The sequence below is a fragment of the Pomacea canaliculata genome, linkage group LG6 (genome assembly GCF_003073045.1).
Source record: "Pomacea canaliculata isolate SZHN2017 linkage group LG6, ASM307304v1, whole genome shotgun sequence".
Classification (NCBI taxonomy): domain Eukaryota; kingdom Metazoa; phylum Mollusca; class Gastropoda; order Architaenioglossa; family Ampullariidae; genus Pomacea; species Pomacea canaliculata.
This window is the reverse complement of record NC_037595.1, coordinates 11761579-11779423: the sequence shown is the minus strand read 5'-3', so window position 1 is coordinate 11779423 and position 17845 is coordinate 11761579. Positions and strand designations below refer to the sequence as shown.

General features: G+C 38.3%; 2 protein-coding genes across 9 annotated transcripts in view; one reads left to right on the top strand and one right to left on the bottom strand.

Moving 5' to 3' along the window:
- Nucleotides 1–269: 269 nt before the first annotated feature.
- LOC112565991 (pectin acetylesterase 5-like) lies at nucleotides 270–6586 on the bottom strand. 3 transcript variants are annotated; one of them, XM_025241905.1, is made up of 7 exons: nucleotides 6445–6586; nucleotides 5083–5490; nucleotides 4682–4763; nucleotides 4376–4521; nucleotides 3712–3852; nucleotides 2484–2660; nucleotides 270–1960 (listed from the first exon to the last, which is right to left on the bottom strand). In XM_025241905.1, exons 2-7 carry the CDS (start codon nucleotides 5444–5446, stop codon nucleotides 1509–1511), a joined length of 1362 nt encoding a protein of 453 aa, XP_025097690.1. In that variant the 5' UTR covers nucleotides 5447–5490; nucleotides 6445–6586; the 3' UTR covers nucleotides 270–1508. The 3 variants fall into 3 exon arrangements, with proteins under 3 accessions (XP_025097690.1, XP_025097692.1, XP_025097691.1); XM_025241907.1 differs by lacking the exon at nucleotides 6445–6586 and adding an exon at nucleotides 6297–6328; XM_025241906.1 differs by lacking the exon at nucleotides 6445–6586 and adding an exon at nucleotides 6018–6279.
- The window catches only part of LOC112565987, a 26926-nt gene continuing 15527 nt past the window's right edge, over nucleotides 6447–17845 (top strand). For 4 of the 6 annotated variants that reach the window (XR_003099522.1, XR_003099518.1, XM_025241899.1 and 1 more), the window contains exons 1-7: nucleotides 6727–6810; nucleotides 7457–7666; nucleotides 9573–9728; nucleotides 10046–15766; nucleotides 16356–16498; nucleotides 16753–16861; nucleotides 17278–17487. Coding sequence is in view for 2 of the 6 variants with exons in the window: in XM_025241899.1 (XP_025097684.1) it covers nucleotides 9584–9728; nucleotides 10046–15766; nucleotides 16356–16498; nucleotides 16753–16861; nucleotides 17278–17487 (6328 nt within the window). In the remaining 4 variants the exon portion in view is untranslated. Of the gene's footprint in view, nucleotides 6541–6726; nucleotides 6811–7456; nucleotides 7667–9572; nucleotides 9729–10045; nucleotides 15767–16355; nucleotides 16499–16752; nucleotides 16862–17277; nucleotides 17488–17845 lie in introns of those variants that run through there. The other 2 variants (XR_003099519.1, XR_003099521.1) reach the window with 2 other exon arrangements.

Here is a 17845-nt window from a genome sequence, read left to right as displayed (position 1 = left end):
GTTTTATTTAGGAAATGTAAAAAGTTTGTATTGAAAACAAACCACTGGGTTCACGACACTGGGTTCCACAGAAAAAAATACCTACATGCCAATAAAGTTCATTTTGTATGTTCACACATGTTTGTGTATATATATGAAATTTTGGAATAATGTCAACACCAAGCTCATTTGAAATATTACAGCAGAAGTATATATGCTTCAAAAATCAGCAGCATCAAATATTACAACAGATGAAAGACCGACCAGAAAGACTATATTTTCTTCCCATGCAAGCCATGTTCATCAATGGTATTGTTAAGTGCACAGGAATTGTCTGCTGCAAAGCTAAATTATTTCAGTAAGATTTTCCCCCGAACCTATATAGATATTATGCAAGACATGATATGTCCTCTTAGATATAAAGGGTTTTAGTCACAGGAAAAAATATATCCCTGACCATATTTATCATGTCCTGGTAACTGTTGCCTTAGATCTGCAATTTAACTGCAATCACCCCTTTTGCTGACTGCCTACGGAAGAGACCACTTTTTTCATATGCATTTTTATTATCTATATTAATCTCTGCCTTTGTTCTATTCGCTAGGTTGCTGTTTTCAATTTTTCTACCCAAGAACAAATGGATATTTATCCAGCACATTGCTGCATCATGTACTTATGCTTCAGATGTAGGCTGTCTTTGTTTTTAACTTCTTGAATTGTGATTCAGTTTTTTTTTCTGTTAAGTACTGAGCTTGTCTTCGTGGACCAGACACTTTATTTTGATTACAACCCTATTTAAGAACACAAATTTACAATAGCTGTTATACACTCGAAAATGCAAACGATTTTTGTTTAGGACTGTAATTCATATATCCTAAGCAGGTTGGCATGGGGGAATGAGTGAAAACAAGTTTCAAAAAATTATCATCACTGTGTTCTGAGCAAATGCCATCATTCATCAGCTGTTAGCATTTTTGCATCTTATTTTATGTGTTAATGGAGGAACAAGATGGCACCATACTGTGGTACGCAAGTAAATAAATCTGAGACTGAAAATAATGTTTGCATGAGTATGACTGAACAAATGCTGCTTCCCGACAACCTCATTTTACAAAGCAGTTTATGAACAAAGTTACAGACAACAATTAAGAGATCCAGAGCACTCAAATAAAATATTTTTTAATAATGAAAAAAATTATTTTATAAAAAATAATTATTTTGAATTATAATTATTTTAAATGTTGATTAATTTGCTATCATTTAACTGCTGGGTTCATAAGGGTGCTTTATTTGCTGATCATGTTATGGCCAGAATATAATTCTGACAACAAAGTTCTTTCTATACTTTGTGCAAACCCCTTAACAGTGAGGTGATAATCCATGCTAATGCTCTTCTTGAGGCTAATGATGTGGGCTTTAAAGAACTCCACTAAAAATCATCAAGAAGCTAACTTTTTCCTGCCTTTCTCCATTATATCCTGTATGTATCCACGTTTGCATCAACACAAATGCACACAAAACCTTCAGCATCAAACCTTCATGTCTGGACACTTCTTTAAAGCCTCTTGCAAAGGAACAACTTCTGCCAAGTTACGGCTATTGCCTTGATGGTTGATCCAGGCACTTAAAGCTTGCTGAACAGAGTGCTCTATTGCTGTGATCAGTGAGAAGCGTCGAGACATCAGAAAAGTGTGTGCTGGGCAAGGAGTGAAGAAAAGACCATTCTTTTTCAGCTTCAGAATCTCCATCCCCTCTTGCAAAAGCCTACTCTTGAAACTTTCCACCTGCGTCAGATGTGTAGACGGACACTCCTGTGCTGAGCAACTAATACCCAATGCATTATCTCTGAACCATGTGTCATACAAAGAGTTAATGAAAAAAATGGGAGAGAAGACAAACTTGTGATACAATTCTGGAAGAATGCATCGCCACTCTTCTTCTTGATTCATTAGACGCGTACACTCCTTGATGCCAGCTGAATCTGAATTTAAAAGATACATGGTATATAGACATTACTTTTATGCAGTATGAAATGAGATTTGGTTATGTCTTGGACAAATCAGAAGGACTTTTTGAAATGGTCTTATAACGCTTAAGAAGGATGCAATGTTTACATAGATGGCAAAAGAATAAATTAAAAGGCTTAATTAAATGCTAGAAGGCCTTAGTAAATCCTCTGCAACTTTGATTCAAACGCTTGTAAGAACATGCAAAAGAGAAGTGGAAAATGGCTGCCTGACCAGTGATACATTGAAAACAAACTTACAGATCCTCTTACTAACTTTTAATAAATTGTGGGATAGCACACCTGCTTTTCATCCCTTTTCAATCCCCTTGCCAGCTTTTAGATCTAGTTACTACTAACCACTTTGGTCTGAATTAGCAGTAATAGCATTTACATTTACCCATGGCACTGGATGAAAAACTGCCTGCAGTACAATCAGCTGTTTTCTAGCATCTCGATCAAAAGTATTTCAAATATGCTTTAGCTATTAGCTGCTTACTAAATGCATGATGCAGTGAGTACATGTTGTGAAGTAAGTTGGCCATAGTGGGGACACCGTTGATGTCCAGCACATCCAGGAACAAGGACCCATCAATCACCAGGTGAAGTGTGATCACTGTTTCTGGCAAACGTTGACGAAGACGGTCAGCATGAATGAGGGCTCCTAGTCCACCAGCTGATACAAGAAGAAACAACAATAATATACAAGATGATGTACACATACATCTACACACATGGCAGCCTAACTGTTCATTGGCCACAGTTCAGAATTTCTTTTACAAGCAGCATTCAGCAGTGTGAGCATACAGTTGTCAATTCTGGAATCGAAGAAGCATGAAGAACTGTCCCACGGTGGTGGAGTAAGCTAGCATAGGTTTTGTTCCACTGATCTTGTCTAGCAGCATCGGAGTAATAGGCATTTCTGTAAAGGGTGCCTGTCCATTGGTCAGCTCGCAGGCCAAGATGAACACACTGTAAATGTCAGATTTGGTAGTCCTGCTTTGAAATAGGCATGCTGCAGGCCACTGTCCATGACAATAAAAAAGCTACAGTAACGTAGTAAAATAGCCTCAAGTTGTAACTTCTTGGTTAATACAACTTTTTTCCTATACATAAGAGAACGCTTGATCTAGGTTTTCTAGATCAATCCATTTAATAGCCACCTGCAGTCCTGCAAGTGCTGAGCTAGATGCACTGTGTATTATATATTTATGACCTTCGCCTATCACAGTATATAGCTGATAGGCACAGGCAACACTGTAAAACTGCATGACCACTTCTGATGATGATGGCTCATTGAGGCTGAGCATGACCTTCACCTTGTTTTCTGACAGTGGTGGGGATGTGGGGAGGCTTACTTGCTGGTGGAGAATCAGACAGTTGAGATTTGGAACAAGAACAATGGTTTGTAACTGATTTGTCTGACATAACTTTTGTCTGTCTTTAGCCTCTTTCCACTCTTGAATCTATGAACTTTACCAGCTACTAGTTTTAAGATATAAAATACAGCAGTCAGGCCAAAGGTTATTATCATTATTGTTGTCATTACCACCAACAGCATCTAGTGACTGTTGGTTTAAAAAACAATCTTCACCAGAAAGTATGCTCATTGTCATGTTACACTAGCTACTTTTAGTAAAAAGCAGCACCAAGAGAATATAATTAGTTTATGCATATTACAAATTTTTTTAAAAATCCATTATAATCTGAAACAAAAGTAGACAAACCTGAAGAGCCTGTTAATATTATCTGCTCTGCATCTCTGAACAAAGTGTATGTCCTCAGGTAGTCAATAAGAACATCAAACACAATGGCTCCTCTCAGGTACAGTTGCTTGGAGTTCATTAACAGAGGTTCAGTCCTGTTTCCTAGGATAAAAAAAATGTCATTTTCCAGGTTGCGTTATTCCTCCTCCTACCATTACTCTCCCCCTTCCCAACCTCCCTCTCCCTCTTTGCCCCCCCCACCAAAAAAAAGTGCATTGACAGGTTACATTACTCACATATTTGCAACCACTTCTGAAGAAAGAGACAGGTTGTTTTACATTTTGCAGTATTTGCATGCAGTGAATTATGTTATTGTTATTTTATGCTGAATCAGCATCTAAAACTACACTGTGACAAGCTAATCCTGCCCTGATTCTGATTTTTGATAACAAGCACCTTATTGCTGCACCAATGAACTACTTTAGCTTGTTCAAGTATTTATTTGATTCCAGTTAATAACCGAGTCCATCACCCACTCGCCCCACTCATCCCACCTGAACAAAACAACAACAAAAAATCTTCCTGAAAATAAGCTTAATGGTACAGATACTAATGCACTGATAACATTTTGAAATGACTATATTTTCTAATAGAATTGCTATAAAAGACTTTTATGTTAATTTACCCAGAAAGGATCCTCCATCACAATATAGCAAGTCTACAAAATGCCACATGCAGAAACTGGGATTGACATTACAGTCACTAGACATTATCCCTCTTAGTGGCTGTGATATGTGTGCCTTCAGGCTTGAACCAAGGCTGCTGAAACTCCTAAGATGGACAAATCAAAACAAAGTTTATTTACACAGGCAGTAACACACACACATACTTATGCATGTTTGCCTACATGGACGTACACAAGACAATACCATTAGCAAACAGAAGAAATGGATAATCAGGAGTTTTACCCCCAGAGTAAGTTTAATGATACCTATCATAGCATTCTTCTTTGGTGGTACACCATCCTCCACTTTGAAGATGGATGATCCAAAATCGAACTGCAGGTACATCACCTGCGAATGCAAAATGCAGTCTTGCTGTGCGGATCATCGATCAGCCCTATCATTATTACAGTGAGATCTTATTTTACCACAATATAATCTTTACCTTCCAATTTCTAAAAACATCCAATAAAATATCACAAATAATGCAACTTCCCTTGCTCATATTTTCAGTATTTAAAAATAAGCTTATGCCACATATTATCTTCTTATCTGCCTTCCTTTATTTCTAATCCCATAAAAAAAATGCACAACCATGATAAATAATTAACCACAATCCTAAAGCTATTTTTGTCTTGAAATTCACAGTGGAACTAAGGATTTCGCTTACTCTGTCGGTAATAATAAGCAGGAGGTGAACCATCCAGACAGAAAGCTCCTTTTGATTGCGTAAACTCTTCTGGCAAAATAACCAATTCCCCATCAGTGTCAGACTCCAAGTGATAATGGACGAATGCAAGGCGCATGGAAGCAATGGTTCGCAGCAAAAGCACAAGGAGGCCAACAACCAGAAGGACTATGACATAGATGTACAAACGGCGTGTACACAGCACAGGAGGCAGAACCTGAAATCGGCTAAATCTTGTTGGCTGGAACATTATGTTTGGGGGCACACTTTGTATGTTGCTTGCTTTATCCTCTGTCTGAGTGTTGTTGTCTTGAAGGGTTTTGGTGGGAAGACTGGTGTGAAACATGACCAGTTAATCTGCCACATCTGAAACTTGCCCTTGTCCCAGCTCTGTGATAAGTAATAAGTAATAATATAAGATATAATAAGATAAGTAATAAACCAAGCATCTCTTATCTGTAACATATCTTTACATAACACATGCCATTTGTGTTCTGATGACTGTCACTGCTAAAAGGAATTTTTTATTTGTCATCATTCTTACGAAGACAATCAAATCATGCTTGATTGGTTTTATGTTTGTACTTTTATTCTAGCGACATATGTTGTCTGGATATAAAAGGTCTAAATGTTTGCAATGAAATACCACACTGAAATGAATGAAACATATAAGACTGAACTCTTGTTTATTTTTGCTAAAAGTTTAAGAGTTCCATGATTCACTCTTAAACAAATCTCGATCACACAGAAAAAAAACAACAAACAAACAAGAAAATAATATCCGACGCTCTTTCTTCTAATCATGGTAGCATTGACATACGACCATCGGGAGGTAATGCTATATACTGTACAACTAGTGCTGCGCTGTAGCATTTATTGATCGAAGAGGATGTATCTACTACTGCTAGTACAAGTACCGTAGTTCTGAGGTGGGGATAACCGCAAAAGCCCAGCAAAATTCTTTGGTCTGGCCCTTCCAAGGGACTCGAAATTCGATAAAGCTCGGTGGGGGTTTTTCATATAAATGTATGAATATAAAGTGAATCACAAAAATAACGCATATTTTGAAATAATAAAATAAGCCATTGTGATGCTGGAGAGGCAGTTCAATTATCACTAGGATGAGTTGTTTAAATGTTTGACCAAATATATCAGGACAATTTGTAAGTTGATTATTTTGTATGTTATATAAATACCCAAATGGTCCATGGCAAAAAAAAAAAAAAAGTAGCTTAGTTACAGAATCTACAGTTCATAGATAATATATGAATTAGTTTTTAAAAGTTTTTTCATTGTAATAAAAGTTTATACATGCTAAATTAAATGTCTCAGTCAAAAAATTACCTATTTTAGATTCGTATTTCTTCCTAAACAGCAAAGCACTCATGTGAAACCAACTTTTATGTTTGGGCACATGAGAGCTCTCCTCTCGTCTGCTAGGTGAGGTTCTTGCTGACGATTTAATTGTTATAACTGTATGCAGTCCTTTTACTTGTGAATCAACATTCTTTGTATGATATTTAAAAAACACTAGCAGTATATCATCTATAGTTTGTGAGGCAAAAAGCGCATGAAATGTTTTAAATTTCTCGGGCAGATTACTCCCAAACCAAACAGGACTCTTCTTTCATTTCGCTGCGAAATCGAAAATTAAACCAAAAATTGGTGAGATCAGTTGTGTGCTGATAACCTAAAGCTTTCCACATAAATGTAATTATACTTTATGTTAATCATTGAAATGCAACAGTAATCATTTTGTAGTAGGTTTCTTGCTCACTGAAATTATATTTTTAAATTGTTTACTATTTTATTCCAGATGTTTTAAACCACGAAATTGTATTAGTACTCGTCTTAGTCGATTCAGAACTATAGATGTATTTCAGTATCCAACACCCACTATGTTGTAGCACGAACTGCTGGAAATAGAAAGTTGCGAACGCACTTGTAACTCGCCAACCATTTCGTTTCTTTATTTCTGTTTTCTAGCGTTTAATGCTATGATATTGATCATCTCCATAATAACAACGTTCAACAAAGTACTATGTCATATTTATTTCGACCATTATCATTTCGCGCAGGAAAGTTCTTTGATTGCTCCTTTTATGGGTCATGAAACATAAACGCTGTTTATTATAAAAGTCATGTGTTTCCATCCAGTTGCACATTTTTTTGCGGTTGCCTTGCTGGTATGTGGGTTTAGTTATCTGTTCCCTTAGAACTGTGCATTTTAAACATAGATTTAAAAGGCTTACACCAAGTTTATCTCCTCCAACTAGGAATACTAGTTTTATATTTTGAAAGCTTTTTAGTATAAACAATATTGTGCTATTACAATTTTTAATGTTTTATTTTTCAGGATGCTGGTTTGAAATAGTGGTTTGAAATAAGCTTTATTCACATGCTGTAAAGGTGGCTAAAGAGAAATTCTTGAACATGCTGTCAAAGAATCCTCACCAGAAAAGTCATGTTGTCTGTGTTCATCCCAGATGAATCACAGTTCTTTGCAAGAGAGAGCTTGGCAACATGCTGCTGATTTTCAGGATCTTCTTCATGCAATGATCTTTAGGTAAAGACAAATAAGCGTTGAACTAGGAGGGAAAACAAGAGAGTAAGATTGCTGAAAAATGAACTTTACTTCTTGACAAACATATTTTTCAGACCAACTTATTTTTCTTCATCACCATTTTCAGTATTATTGTCAACATTATTATAATCAATAATAGTACTTTTGGAGGATGGGAGAAGGCCACTGTTTTGTATTGCTGTTGTTTTTGCTTTTCCCAATCAGCAATCATCCAATCCTTTATTTTAAGGCAAGAAAAATGGATAATGATGTCCTTAGTGTTTATTCAGTGATTTCTCTTTGTGCCTTCAATATTTTTCTTTTATTGTCTGCATAGGTTGTTTCTCCTTACATCCTTCTTAAGCTATGTCCCCTACTTGTCTTAAGCACTGAGAGCATGTTCCTTTGTGTGTGATTATGTGCTATCATACATTTATTATTATCATCTTCACCCAACTGCCTGGAGGGTGCTGCTGTTTTTTGTTTTGTTTCATCTGATGTCTTCTTTGCACTGGACTTTGTGTTGATGTGTGTTTTGATTTGAGGTACCTGCCATGTGGCCTGCAGATTGTGGTTTATGGTGTATGTGGACACTATTATTTGTATTGTGACCTAATGATGACACTGCTTTCATGAAATGTAGATTTTAACTAATTGTCTGAATTCTTGGACTGTAAAACAGAACTACAAGTTGAATTGTCAACACTGGCCAGTGTCTTTTACTTAACTAGACAATCTCTCCCTCATCTTTCCACTTTGTGTTTGCAAGTGTAAGGTATTACTTCTGAAAACATAGCTAAAAACTGTGATAATCAACCATTACTGCAAAAAGTGGATAACTTTGGAGAGAACATTTTCCTTGTTCTGTGCTTTCTACTGGATAAGCAGGTAGTGCTGAATGCTACTATCTCTGTAATGGTCCACTTCCAAAGGTGATATTTTATATTTCATTATGTCAGCTGAAAATTTGCTATCTCTTTCCACCCTTGCAATTCCCACTTTTATGGAAAAAAAATTGCAAATGGTGCTTGAAACTGTCATGCTAATCCTACAATTAATTTATTAATAACCATTCATGGGTCCTGTGGGCTGCATGGACACAAAAGAAGGAAACTACAGAATTTTTCTGCTGTACTGAGAACAAGTGATACGGGTTTTTATGTCTGCTGGATGTGTTTGCTAACTCTAGCTTAATTTACTTAGCTGTCCTGGGCTTAGATCTCGCCTCAGGCATGTTCTTTCTCTGCATTTGGCATTTGTTTACAGGGCTGGCTGCCTTGCCATGATATATCCTTAATTTACTGGCTTGGTATAAAGCGCCAAATTTACACCCCACCCACAAACCCTAATTCACTTTGCTGTCTTGGGTTCAAATCTTGCCTCAGGCACACTGTTCTTTCTCTGCATGTGGCATGGCTGGCTGCTTTGCTGTTATATAACCTTAGTTACTGACTGCATATAACACCTATTTCTATCCTCCCTATCACACACACATACACACTTCTAGCTTAATTTACAAGCTCAAAAAATGCCTTCATCATCACAAATGTTCTATAGAGGACAAAGATAATTGTCTTACATTTTAGCTTGAAGCTTGCATAAAAACAATGAAACATATTAAACTTGGACTTGAGCCTTTCTGAAGTAACCTACATAATTTCATTCATCCGTCTGCAAGGTTGGGTGGGGCAGGGCAGTTAGTGTTTTACGCTCAGCCAGCAACTTAGGCTATATCACGGCAAAGCAGCCAGCTTTTTGCTAGATGGGTGTAAGGAATCAATATCATAATTTATCTTTTCAAAAACAATAAAATGTGCATCATTATTATATTTTCTAACATTGCATACTTATAGGTACGTTTGTGAGTTATCTCTGCCATTGAGTTGCTATATCCATCTCATTTCAACAGATAGAATAGTCATGGAAAGGGGGCTGTCTAACAAGACTGCCTTTAAAAACCATAGCTGTGAAAAATGTGGTGCAAAAATGAAAAACCCTTCCACCTTGAGAAGACATATGAAGCGCCACCATCCTTCAACTCTAGGCCATGAAGCCCTTCTGAAGAGTGAGGCTTTGTAATAAACTATTCCTACTTTAGATATCGTATGCATGTGTGTGTGTTGCAGAGTTGGTCCCTCTTTCACAAGGTTCAGCATTGATAAAAATAAAGTGTGTGTGTGTGCATGCATGCACATATTTTTCTGAGAGTGAGATCCTGTCACAAAATGCACTTATCACAAACTGTACTTTGTGTGTGAATGCACATGGTGTATGTATTTGTGTGTACATGTACACACATCTTTTCATGCACCTATATGACTGATTGATGAGACTAATCATTTGATCTTAGTAACTTTAAATAAAACATTTTTCTGTTACCAGGACTTGACAATTGCACCACCAACAAAAATCACCCTTCCACATCTACGCTAGCAGCTTCTCCCACGTCACCTTTAACCCCATTGGCTCTTGCAGCCTCAGTTTCTAAAACATCACCGTCAACAACAAAACGAAAATATCCGCATGTAGGTTTTTCAGAAGACCCTATTCTTCTTGAAAGAAAAATGATAAAAACAACTGCCCAAGCACCACAATGCAGGGTCGATCCAAATGAAATGGTTATTGTTCCTTCTACAACAGAGGAAGAACTGACATCACCAGAGAAGTTTGGGGTGAAGTCAGGATCCGAGCTAGATACGCCTCTGATGATATCTTTGGTTGGGTCTTACAGGCTATGCCACAAGGTAAAAGGGGCTCAGGATGAGAGGACCAGCACGGTGGAGAGCAGTGAAACACTTGTGTCAGATGAAGATTGCATCATTCCAGATACAAGTTCACAGGAGTCTGATGTTGCCTCAGAGCTAGAGAACATGGTTGAGATCAGAATGAGTGAAAGCGAGGGCTCAGAATTTAAGGGAATCAAGGCAAGGTGGGTGAAAGAAGGAGAAGATGTGAGTTCTACAGATTGTGAAGATGATAAAGAACATTCTTGTCTTTATCTAAAGCAGACGTCTGATACACATCAAGAGAAAACCTCAGAGGAAGAAGAATTTGAATTGCCAAAACTAAATCTGCCCTCAAGACGATTAAGTCTGGCCAAATCATCACATCAAAGTACTGGAGTTCATGACACACAGGATGTTGGGAGGGTTGAGCAGAGAATCTCACAAAAAGAGACATCGAGGCATCCTCCAAAGAATTTGAGAAAACGACCTCGAGATGCTATATGGCATGGAAAAAATGAGTGTGGTCGCTATAGCAGCAGCAATAATTCTGAGGAGAGTATTGAATCTTGTTGCTCAGGTGATGATGATGTTGAGAGTAGAAAGAAAGAGTTGCATTCTGGTTTTGATCAACTAGAATTAAGCAGAGCTCTTCATGAGAGGAGTAAGAAAAGCAGAGGGAATTCTGATGCTGATATATCATTTCTTAGAGATCATGGTGCACAGATCAAAACTCAGACTAGTCAGTGCCAGTTCACCAGTGCACAGAAAGGTCAGTTATCAAATACAGACCAACCCAAAAGCACAAATGAGGCTGCCTATAAGCGTCTTGAAGAAGAATGCCCATCAACGAAGATTGCAACAAAAGAAGCTGCCCTGAGAGAAAGTTCCTTTACAATTTTGTGCTATCCGCTGGCAGCAGGTCGCAGTCTTGCAGACTTTAGTGGTAAAGTTTCAGATACAAATTCACATGAGTTGAAAGACTCCACCAACATGTCAGAAACTGACACAGCAACTGGGCTACAATCTCCACATTCATTGTCAGGATTTGATGACATGACTCAACCCTGTGATGAAGTTGACAAAGTTGCTTCAAGTTTGGCTGCTCAGCCTATGGAAGATTTTTCCAAAAGTAGAAAAAAAATATTGCAAGGCCAACAGTCAGATGATGGTGTTGATCACATGATGAAGGCAAAGTCAGGCAAGGAAAATTGTGTTGAACAGAAGCAGCAGCACTTTGAAAAAAGCATCATGGACTCTATTGGGCTAGAGGAGGCAGCAGAGCAAGACAGTGACAGCAGTCGGAGCGAGCTATTGTTTGGTGAACCTTCTGATGAAGAACAGACAGGCAAAGACTGTGTTGGAGAAACTTTTGCCATAACAACCATGCCCAATTGTTCTAACTCGTCTGCCATAAAGGTGACTGAGTGGCTGGAAACGGACACTAGAAAAATAAAAAGATCCTGCAATGTATTGCCAGATTCTGAAATGAAAACTATGGAAATTAAAGCCCAATTTGAGAGTGAGAAATCAGATTCCAGTTTTGTGTCTGCAACATTTAAGGGTGATGCTAAGGAAAGCATTTCATACTCTTTAGAAGATGAAGATGTTGTCATTGTGTTTGATTCAGAAGAAGAGGAGTTGTATAGCAGATTCACACAGGTTGAAGTAAAAAAGGAAAGCCTTACAGAAGAAAACAAAACAGGAAGTGTTATTTCCAGTGAAGATCAACAAGAATTGATGGGTGGTGATGAGGAAGATGGTGACTTGTTTGAAGACATAAGCAAGCAGGTGCAGAAGAGATCTTGGGACAATGCTGGGGCATCCACAATTCCCACAGCTGATGATGACATTTCAGCTTATGATCAGCCAACATTGGTTGATGATTACAGTTGTTTTGATGACAATGATGATGATATGTACTTGGCTGAAACACAGCCAGATGTTGATTTATTGAATGAATGTAATGACCTTCATGTGAAGAAAATTTCAGCAAAAAAAATGTGTGAAGGACTTGAAGAGTGTACTGATTTGGAATCCTCCTGGAGTGGTGCAGCATCACCTGCAGGAAGTTTACAGGTAACAGACACAGCAAAAGCAAGTGACCATGTACAAATGAGAACAGTAGACAATTCTGCAGTACATTCAGTCTCAACAACTAACACTATTTTGAATTATGATCAGCCAACTTTGGTTGATAATTATGGTTTTCTTGATAGTGATGATAATGATGATGTATATGTGACTGACACACAACAAGATGATGATTTTCTTCATCTTCATGACTATAGTAAGGCTAAGGTGAAAAGCAGTTCAACCAAGACAACATTATCTAAAGGACATGAGGGTTACAGTGACCTTGAGCGTTTCAAAAGAGATGGCACCTTGCTTGTTAATAATGCACAGAAGGTAGATGCTGCAGAAACAAGCAAGCAAATGCAAGATACAGCACCAGAGAAATTTGCAGCTGACCAAAATCGCACAGCTGCTGAGACTTCACTTTATAATCAGCCAACTTTAGCTTATGAGTCTAAAGGAGTTGGTGGTGGTGATGATGATGATGGTGATGATGATGCTAGGTACTTGGCTGAAACACAAGTAAATGTTGGCCTAATGCATGATTATCATGATTCTGATGCAAAGAGCAGTTTGACCAGTAAGGCGCCCTCTAAAGGACTTGCAGATTATGGGGAGAGTGAATCTTCCAAGAGTGGTATAGTTTCACTTTCCGAGAGTGCACAGACAGCAAACAATGCAGATGATTTTGATGATGGTATGGATGACGCACTTTGTCTGGTAGCAACACAGGTGGATACAGCACCAATGGAAAGACCTGATGTTCAAAAACAAATGGCACAGAAAAGTATGCCATCCATAGAAAGCCAACAGATGCTGGAACAAAATTCAAAGGAATGGTTGAAAAGGGCTAAATTAAAGAAAAGCTCTGAGCGATTGAAAGAAATTTTGTCCAGAATATGTGGTACAGGGGTTAAGACAAAAGATAGCGTATGTGCAAGCTCTTGCAGCATAGATGTCACTGGCCCTAAATCTACAAATGCGTCTGAAACAGCCCATTGTAATCGAGATACCATCAATGAAGGAAAACTAAAAAAAGGAACTGCTCACAGAATGGCAACAGTTGAAGACTTGCAAAAATTACATGTTTCCAGAACACAACCCATGACTGTCGCAACAGGGAAATCATGCACTTTATTTCCAACCCCTAATTCTTCAAAGGAAGAACCAGGTACTTTCATAAATATTGTCAACGCAGATGGCAACAGAACTACAGTGTCAAATGATAATGAAAAATTTGGTTCTGCACATGATAAAATATACATGGCAGAAACTCTTATTGCAGACACCATCAGTATGAGTGATCTGTCTGATACAGAAATGAATAGTGAGGATGACAGTGCTTTATTTCAAGCTGCCACACAGATTGATCCACAGTTTGCTGATAATGAAGAGTCATTCGTGCTAGCAGGCAGACGAGCATCTGCTTTGCCACTTAGTCACCAAGAAGCCAGTTCTCATCATCAAGAAGAACATGAGACTGTGGATTTATGCAATGCTGAAAAGCTTGATATGGAAGAAATGAGTGAAAACCCCGATAATGAAGCTGATGAGCTGGATCATCACAGCATCTACTACGCAGCTACTCAAGCTGATCCTGAAATTCAAAAATTCGTATCGCTTGAAGACAAAAGCTCCTGTGAGAGAGAAGAAATGGTCAAAGGAAGAAAGTTAGAAAACCTACAGCATAAAATAGATGCACAGTCTTCTACAATTGTTATTCCAAGGCAGTCATTTTCCAAAAAGTCTTATTCATGTAAAGGTGATGGCATCCAGCATAGTGATAAGTTGATGAAAAAGGCTGACAGATCTCTTGAGTCTGCAGTCCAAAAGATGATGAAACAACGTCCTCTTGTCTCTCGCATCCAGGAGATCTCTATCCAGCCAGAAAGTCGACGGAGAGGTAAGTGGAGAGGTTTCAAGCAGAGACTTGATCATTCAGAATTGCAGAAGAGAGATACTGCTGACATAGAGCAAAAGCAGACAGAAGTAGATGATCGCTGGATGTCGTCATCAAAAAGGCATTTCCAAGAGGGTAATAAGTCATCTGACTGGGTCAAAACAAAGGGGTTCAAGATGCCTTCCAAACGACAAAAAAAGTCAAATTCTAAGGAGGACATCAGCATTTCAACAGATGCAGCCAAGAAAACAATGGAAGAGAGAAACAAGAGGATTATCTGTGACCCTTCCTCTGCAGGTACTCACTGGCGCAGGTTGTCAACAACCACAGAACAGCCATGTCCTGATACTGATGTTGAACTGCCCAACACTCAAGAGGTTATGGAGAAACAGTATCCAATGTTGTTTCTGTCCAACATGAGCACCAAGAATGAGAAGAAGTCTAGCAACGTGAACAGTAAAGTAGTCTGTGAGAAAGAAAACAGGGAAAAGCCTTCAGAAACATTCCCAAAAAACAACAGCTCTAACAGCCTGACAAGCGAGAAAAGCAAACTTCCTTTCATCAAGAATCCACCCAAAGTGTCGGGCAGCGAAAGAGCAAAAAGTGAACCTTCCAAGCATGATGCTTTCAGTGAAAGACAAAAGTTTGTGAAGGACGGTCAGGGCCAGTTACTTGATTCCGATAAAGATGAAAGAACTTTCTTGAGGAAGAAAATTAGAACAGGCTCCGCCAGTTCAAGTTCATTGTCAGCTGAAAATCAAGGTCCACCTTTGTCCAGTGTTTTGGATTCCCAATCCAGAGATGATACGTCTCAAAATTCAAGAAATCATTCTTCACACATAGGGCACACCAAAGAACGACATTGTTCTGGAATGTATAGAGAAAAGGGTCACGCTTCCAAGGATGACAGTGTTGACCAATCAAATCTTTCTAGAGACAGAAAAAGACGTTCATCTCAGGACTCAAAAACTGCAGACAGTCACTCAACTTTAAAACAAAGCATATTGAAAGACCCTCATAAAAAAAAGGAAACGGGGTCTTCCAAAACTGTGAGAATGAGTTTATCAAATTCGCAAGAAAAATCTCAGCTATTAGCATGTGCTCGTTCTTCAGTGAAACATACAGCATCATCTGCAGCCTTGGCATCCAATCCTTTGCCAGCTTCTCGCCCACCAATGCCAGCAGCAAGTGCTAATCTACTTGCTGAGAACCTTCTTCAGAAAAGGTCACAACCTCTAGCACAACCACCCATGTGGGGAATGGCATCCTTCAGAGCCTCAAATGCATCAGTTGATTCCTCTGGCATCAGTAGAACCACTAAACCAGCCCAAGGACAACTGCTGCAAAGTGACGACCTGTTGTCCAAGTTGTTGAGCTGGTCGCCTCTGTGGCTGGAAGAGTATGGTCAGTACTATCATTAACTTATTGTGATCTTTGGCTGTCTTACAAAACCATGTGCATTTCTTGCTTCTGGCAGAATTATAATGCAGCCCTCAGAGCCTTACATGTAAATTACTACAAACGATATGGTTTACATTATGCTTTTTCTTTAGAGTGTTTTTCAATATCAAAAAATGTCTATGCATGTGAAGGTGTAAATTAAGTTTGGTTTATAAACATTTTATCCAATTTTAGACATTTGTTAAATATTCTGACTTCTGAATATTTGCTACAAGAAAGTAAATTTAACAGCTCATGACTTGTACGTAGTTTGAAATGAATTGTTTTAACCAGTGTTTATAATTATGCCTCAAGATATTTTAGCAGCATTATGTTTACACCTCTTTTACACCTCTGAGTTTGGTGAAACTGATTAATTTTGCCATAAGATTTAAGAGCTTTATTCTTTCTTTGCTAGGTATGAATGTAAGACCCATCAGTAATGTAATCTCGGAGTCCATTGTGTCTTTCTGCACTAGGGTTGATCGTTTGATCCTGCTATGCAAAAATTATGTGAAAATGTATACTTAATTCCTTCTTTGTGTGCTTTTAGAGAAGTCTGACAATGGCAGTTTACAAAGCTTGCCCCCTATTGTAAAGCATAGTCAACTGTACCCTCTGGTGACCACATATGAAAACATCTTTGACTATCAGGAAATATTCTTTGCGCTTCTATTGCTGGAGATCTGGGAAGAGGTAAGAATTCATGAAAAAGTTAAAGCAAAATGGCTGAGAGATGTTGGCATTTTTTTCCATTAAAAGTTGTATCTGAGATAGAGAAGAGATGGAAAATCAAGGAGATAATGATGCAGGTCATGTTCATTCTTATCTTATAGTGGAAAAACAGAAATTGAAAGCAGATAAGGAGAATGTAATCATGAACCGTTTTAAATTTGCCCTTATGAATTCATGCTTTTGGACACTTATGACATTCTTTTTTCTTTTTACAGATTTTCAAGAGTTGGAAAGAGAAGAAGAACAAAAGGTCTATTTGCAATGTATGCTTCACATCTAATCAACGTTGCTCTAATCAGACTTGTTTGGGATTTGAATGGAAAGGTATGTTTTTTAGGTTTCTGTCTGCAAGCCTTGATCTGCTCCTGCTGTTAAAAAATGAACCATCAACTCTCAGAATGTAAGCAAGACAAAGATTAAGAGAGAGCAAAACATGAGTCTGCATGAAGCATTGATCTGAACAAAACATTTATCATGGTTGTTAGGGATAAATGTATAAAGCACTGACATGACTAAGGTAAAATTACGTGAAATAACATACATTCATTGTCATTTGTATGCAACTTGTGCATAAGTTCTGATGGCTGATGTTTTCATTTATGCATGCCCATACACATACCAATGGACCAGCACATACATGTGTATGTAAATGCATGCGCACGCACACTGATGGACAAGCGCATTTGTGTAATTGTCACATTTGTACATTGTTAATAGATTGTTCGTTGCATATTGTCCAGGTTTCATCTCAAAGCAGCAGCGGGAAGGACGTTTGTATCCACTGGAGGGGGAGGTAGTGGTTGTTGACATGCGTGGTGAGTACATCAACTCAAGTAAATGCAACCCTTCCAGGAACATCACCAATGCACCACAGTTGGGTTATGTGGAAAAAATAAGCATTCAGCCATGTATGCAGGCTAAGGATGTCATCAGTAGCCATCCAGCACTCAGTAAGTCAATATTTTTTTTCCCCTTATTCTTTTGTTTACTTAGAAATTGCAGCTGATAGAACAAGATAGAGGGAGACAAAGTCTGCATTGTCTAAGACCGTGGTGCCTGAGCGCCGCACTTAATATGATATAAAATCTTGTGGGTCAGAATATGACAGTTTTGACAAAATCACATCGATGTTAAGAATGAAATTATGCAGTGATATACCAAAGCATAAGATTCAGTTAGAATTAAAAAAATCAAGCCTGTGGAGGCGTCGGGGTGATGTCACCCTGTCCAGTTAAAATGAGTGGGCTGCATGAGGCTTTTCTGCCCGGGGCATATCTGGCTCATGGGCTGTAGGTTGGGCACACCTGG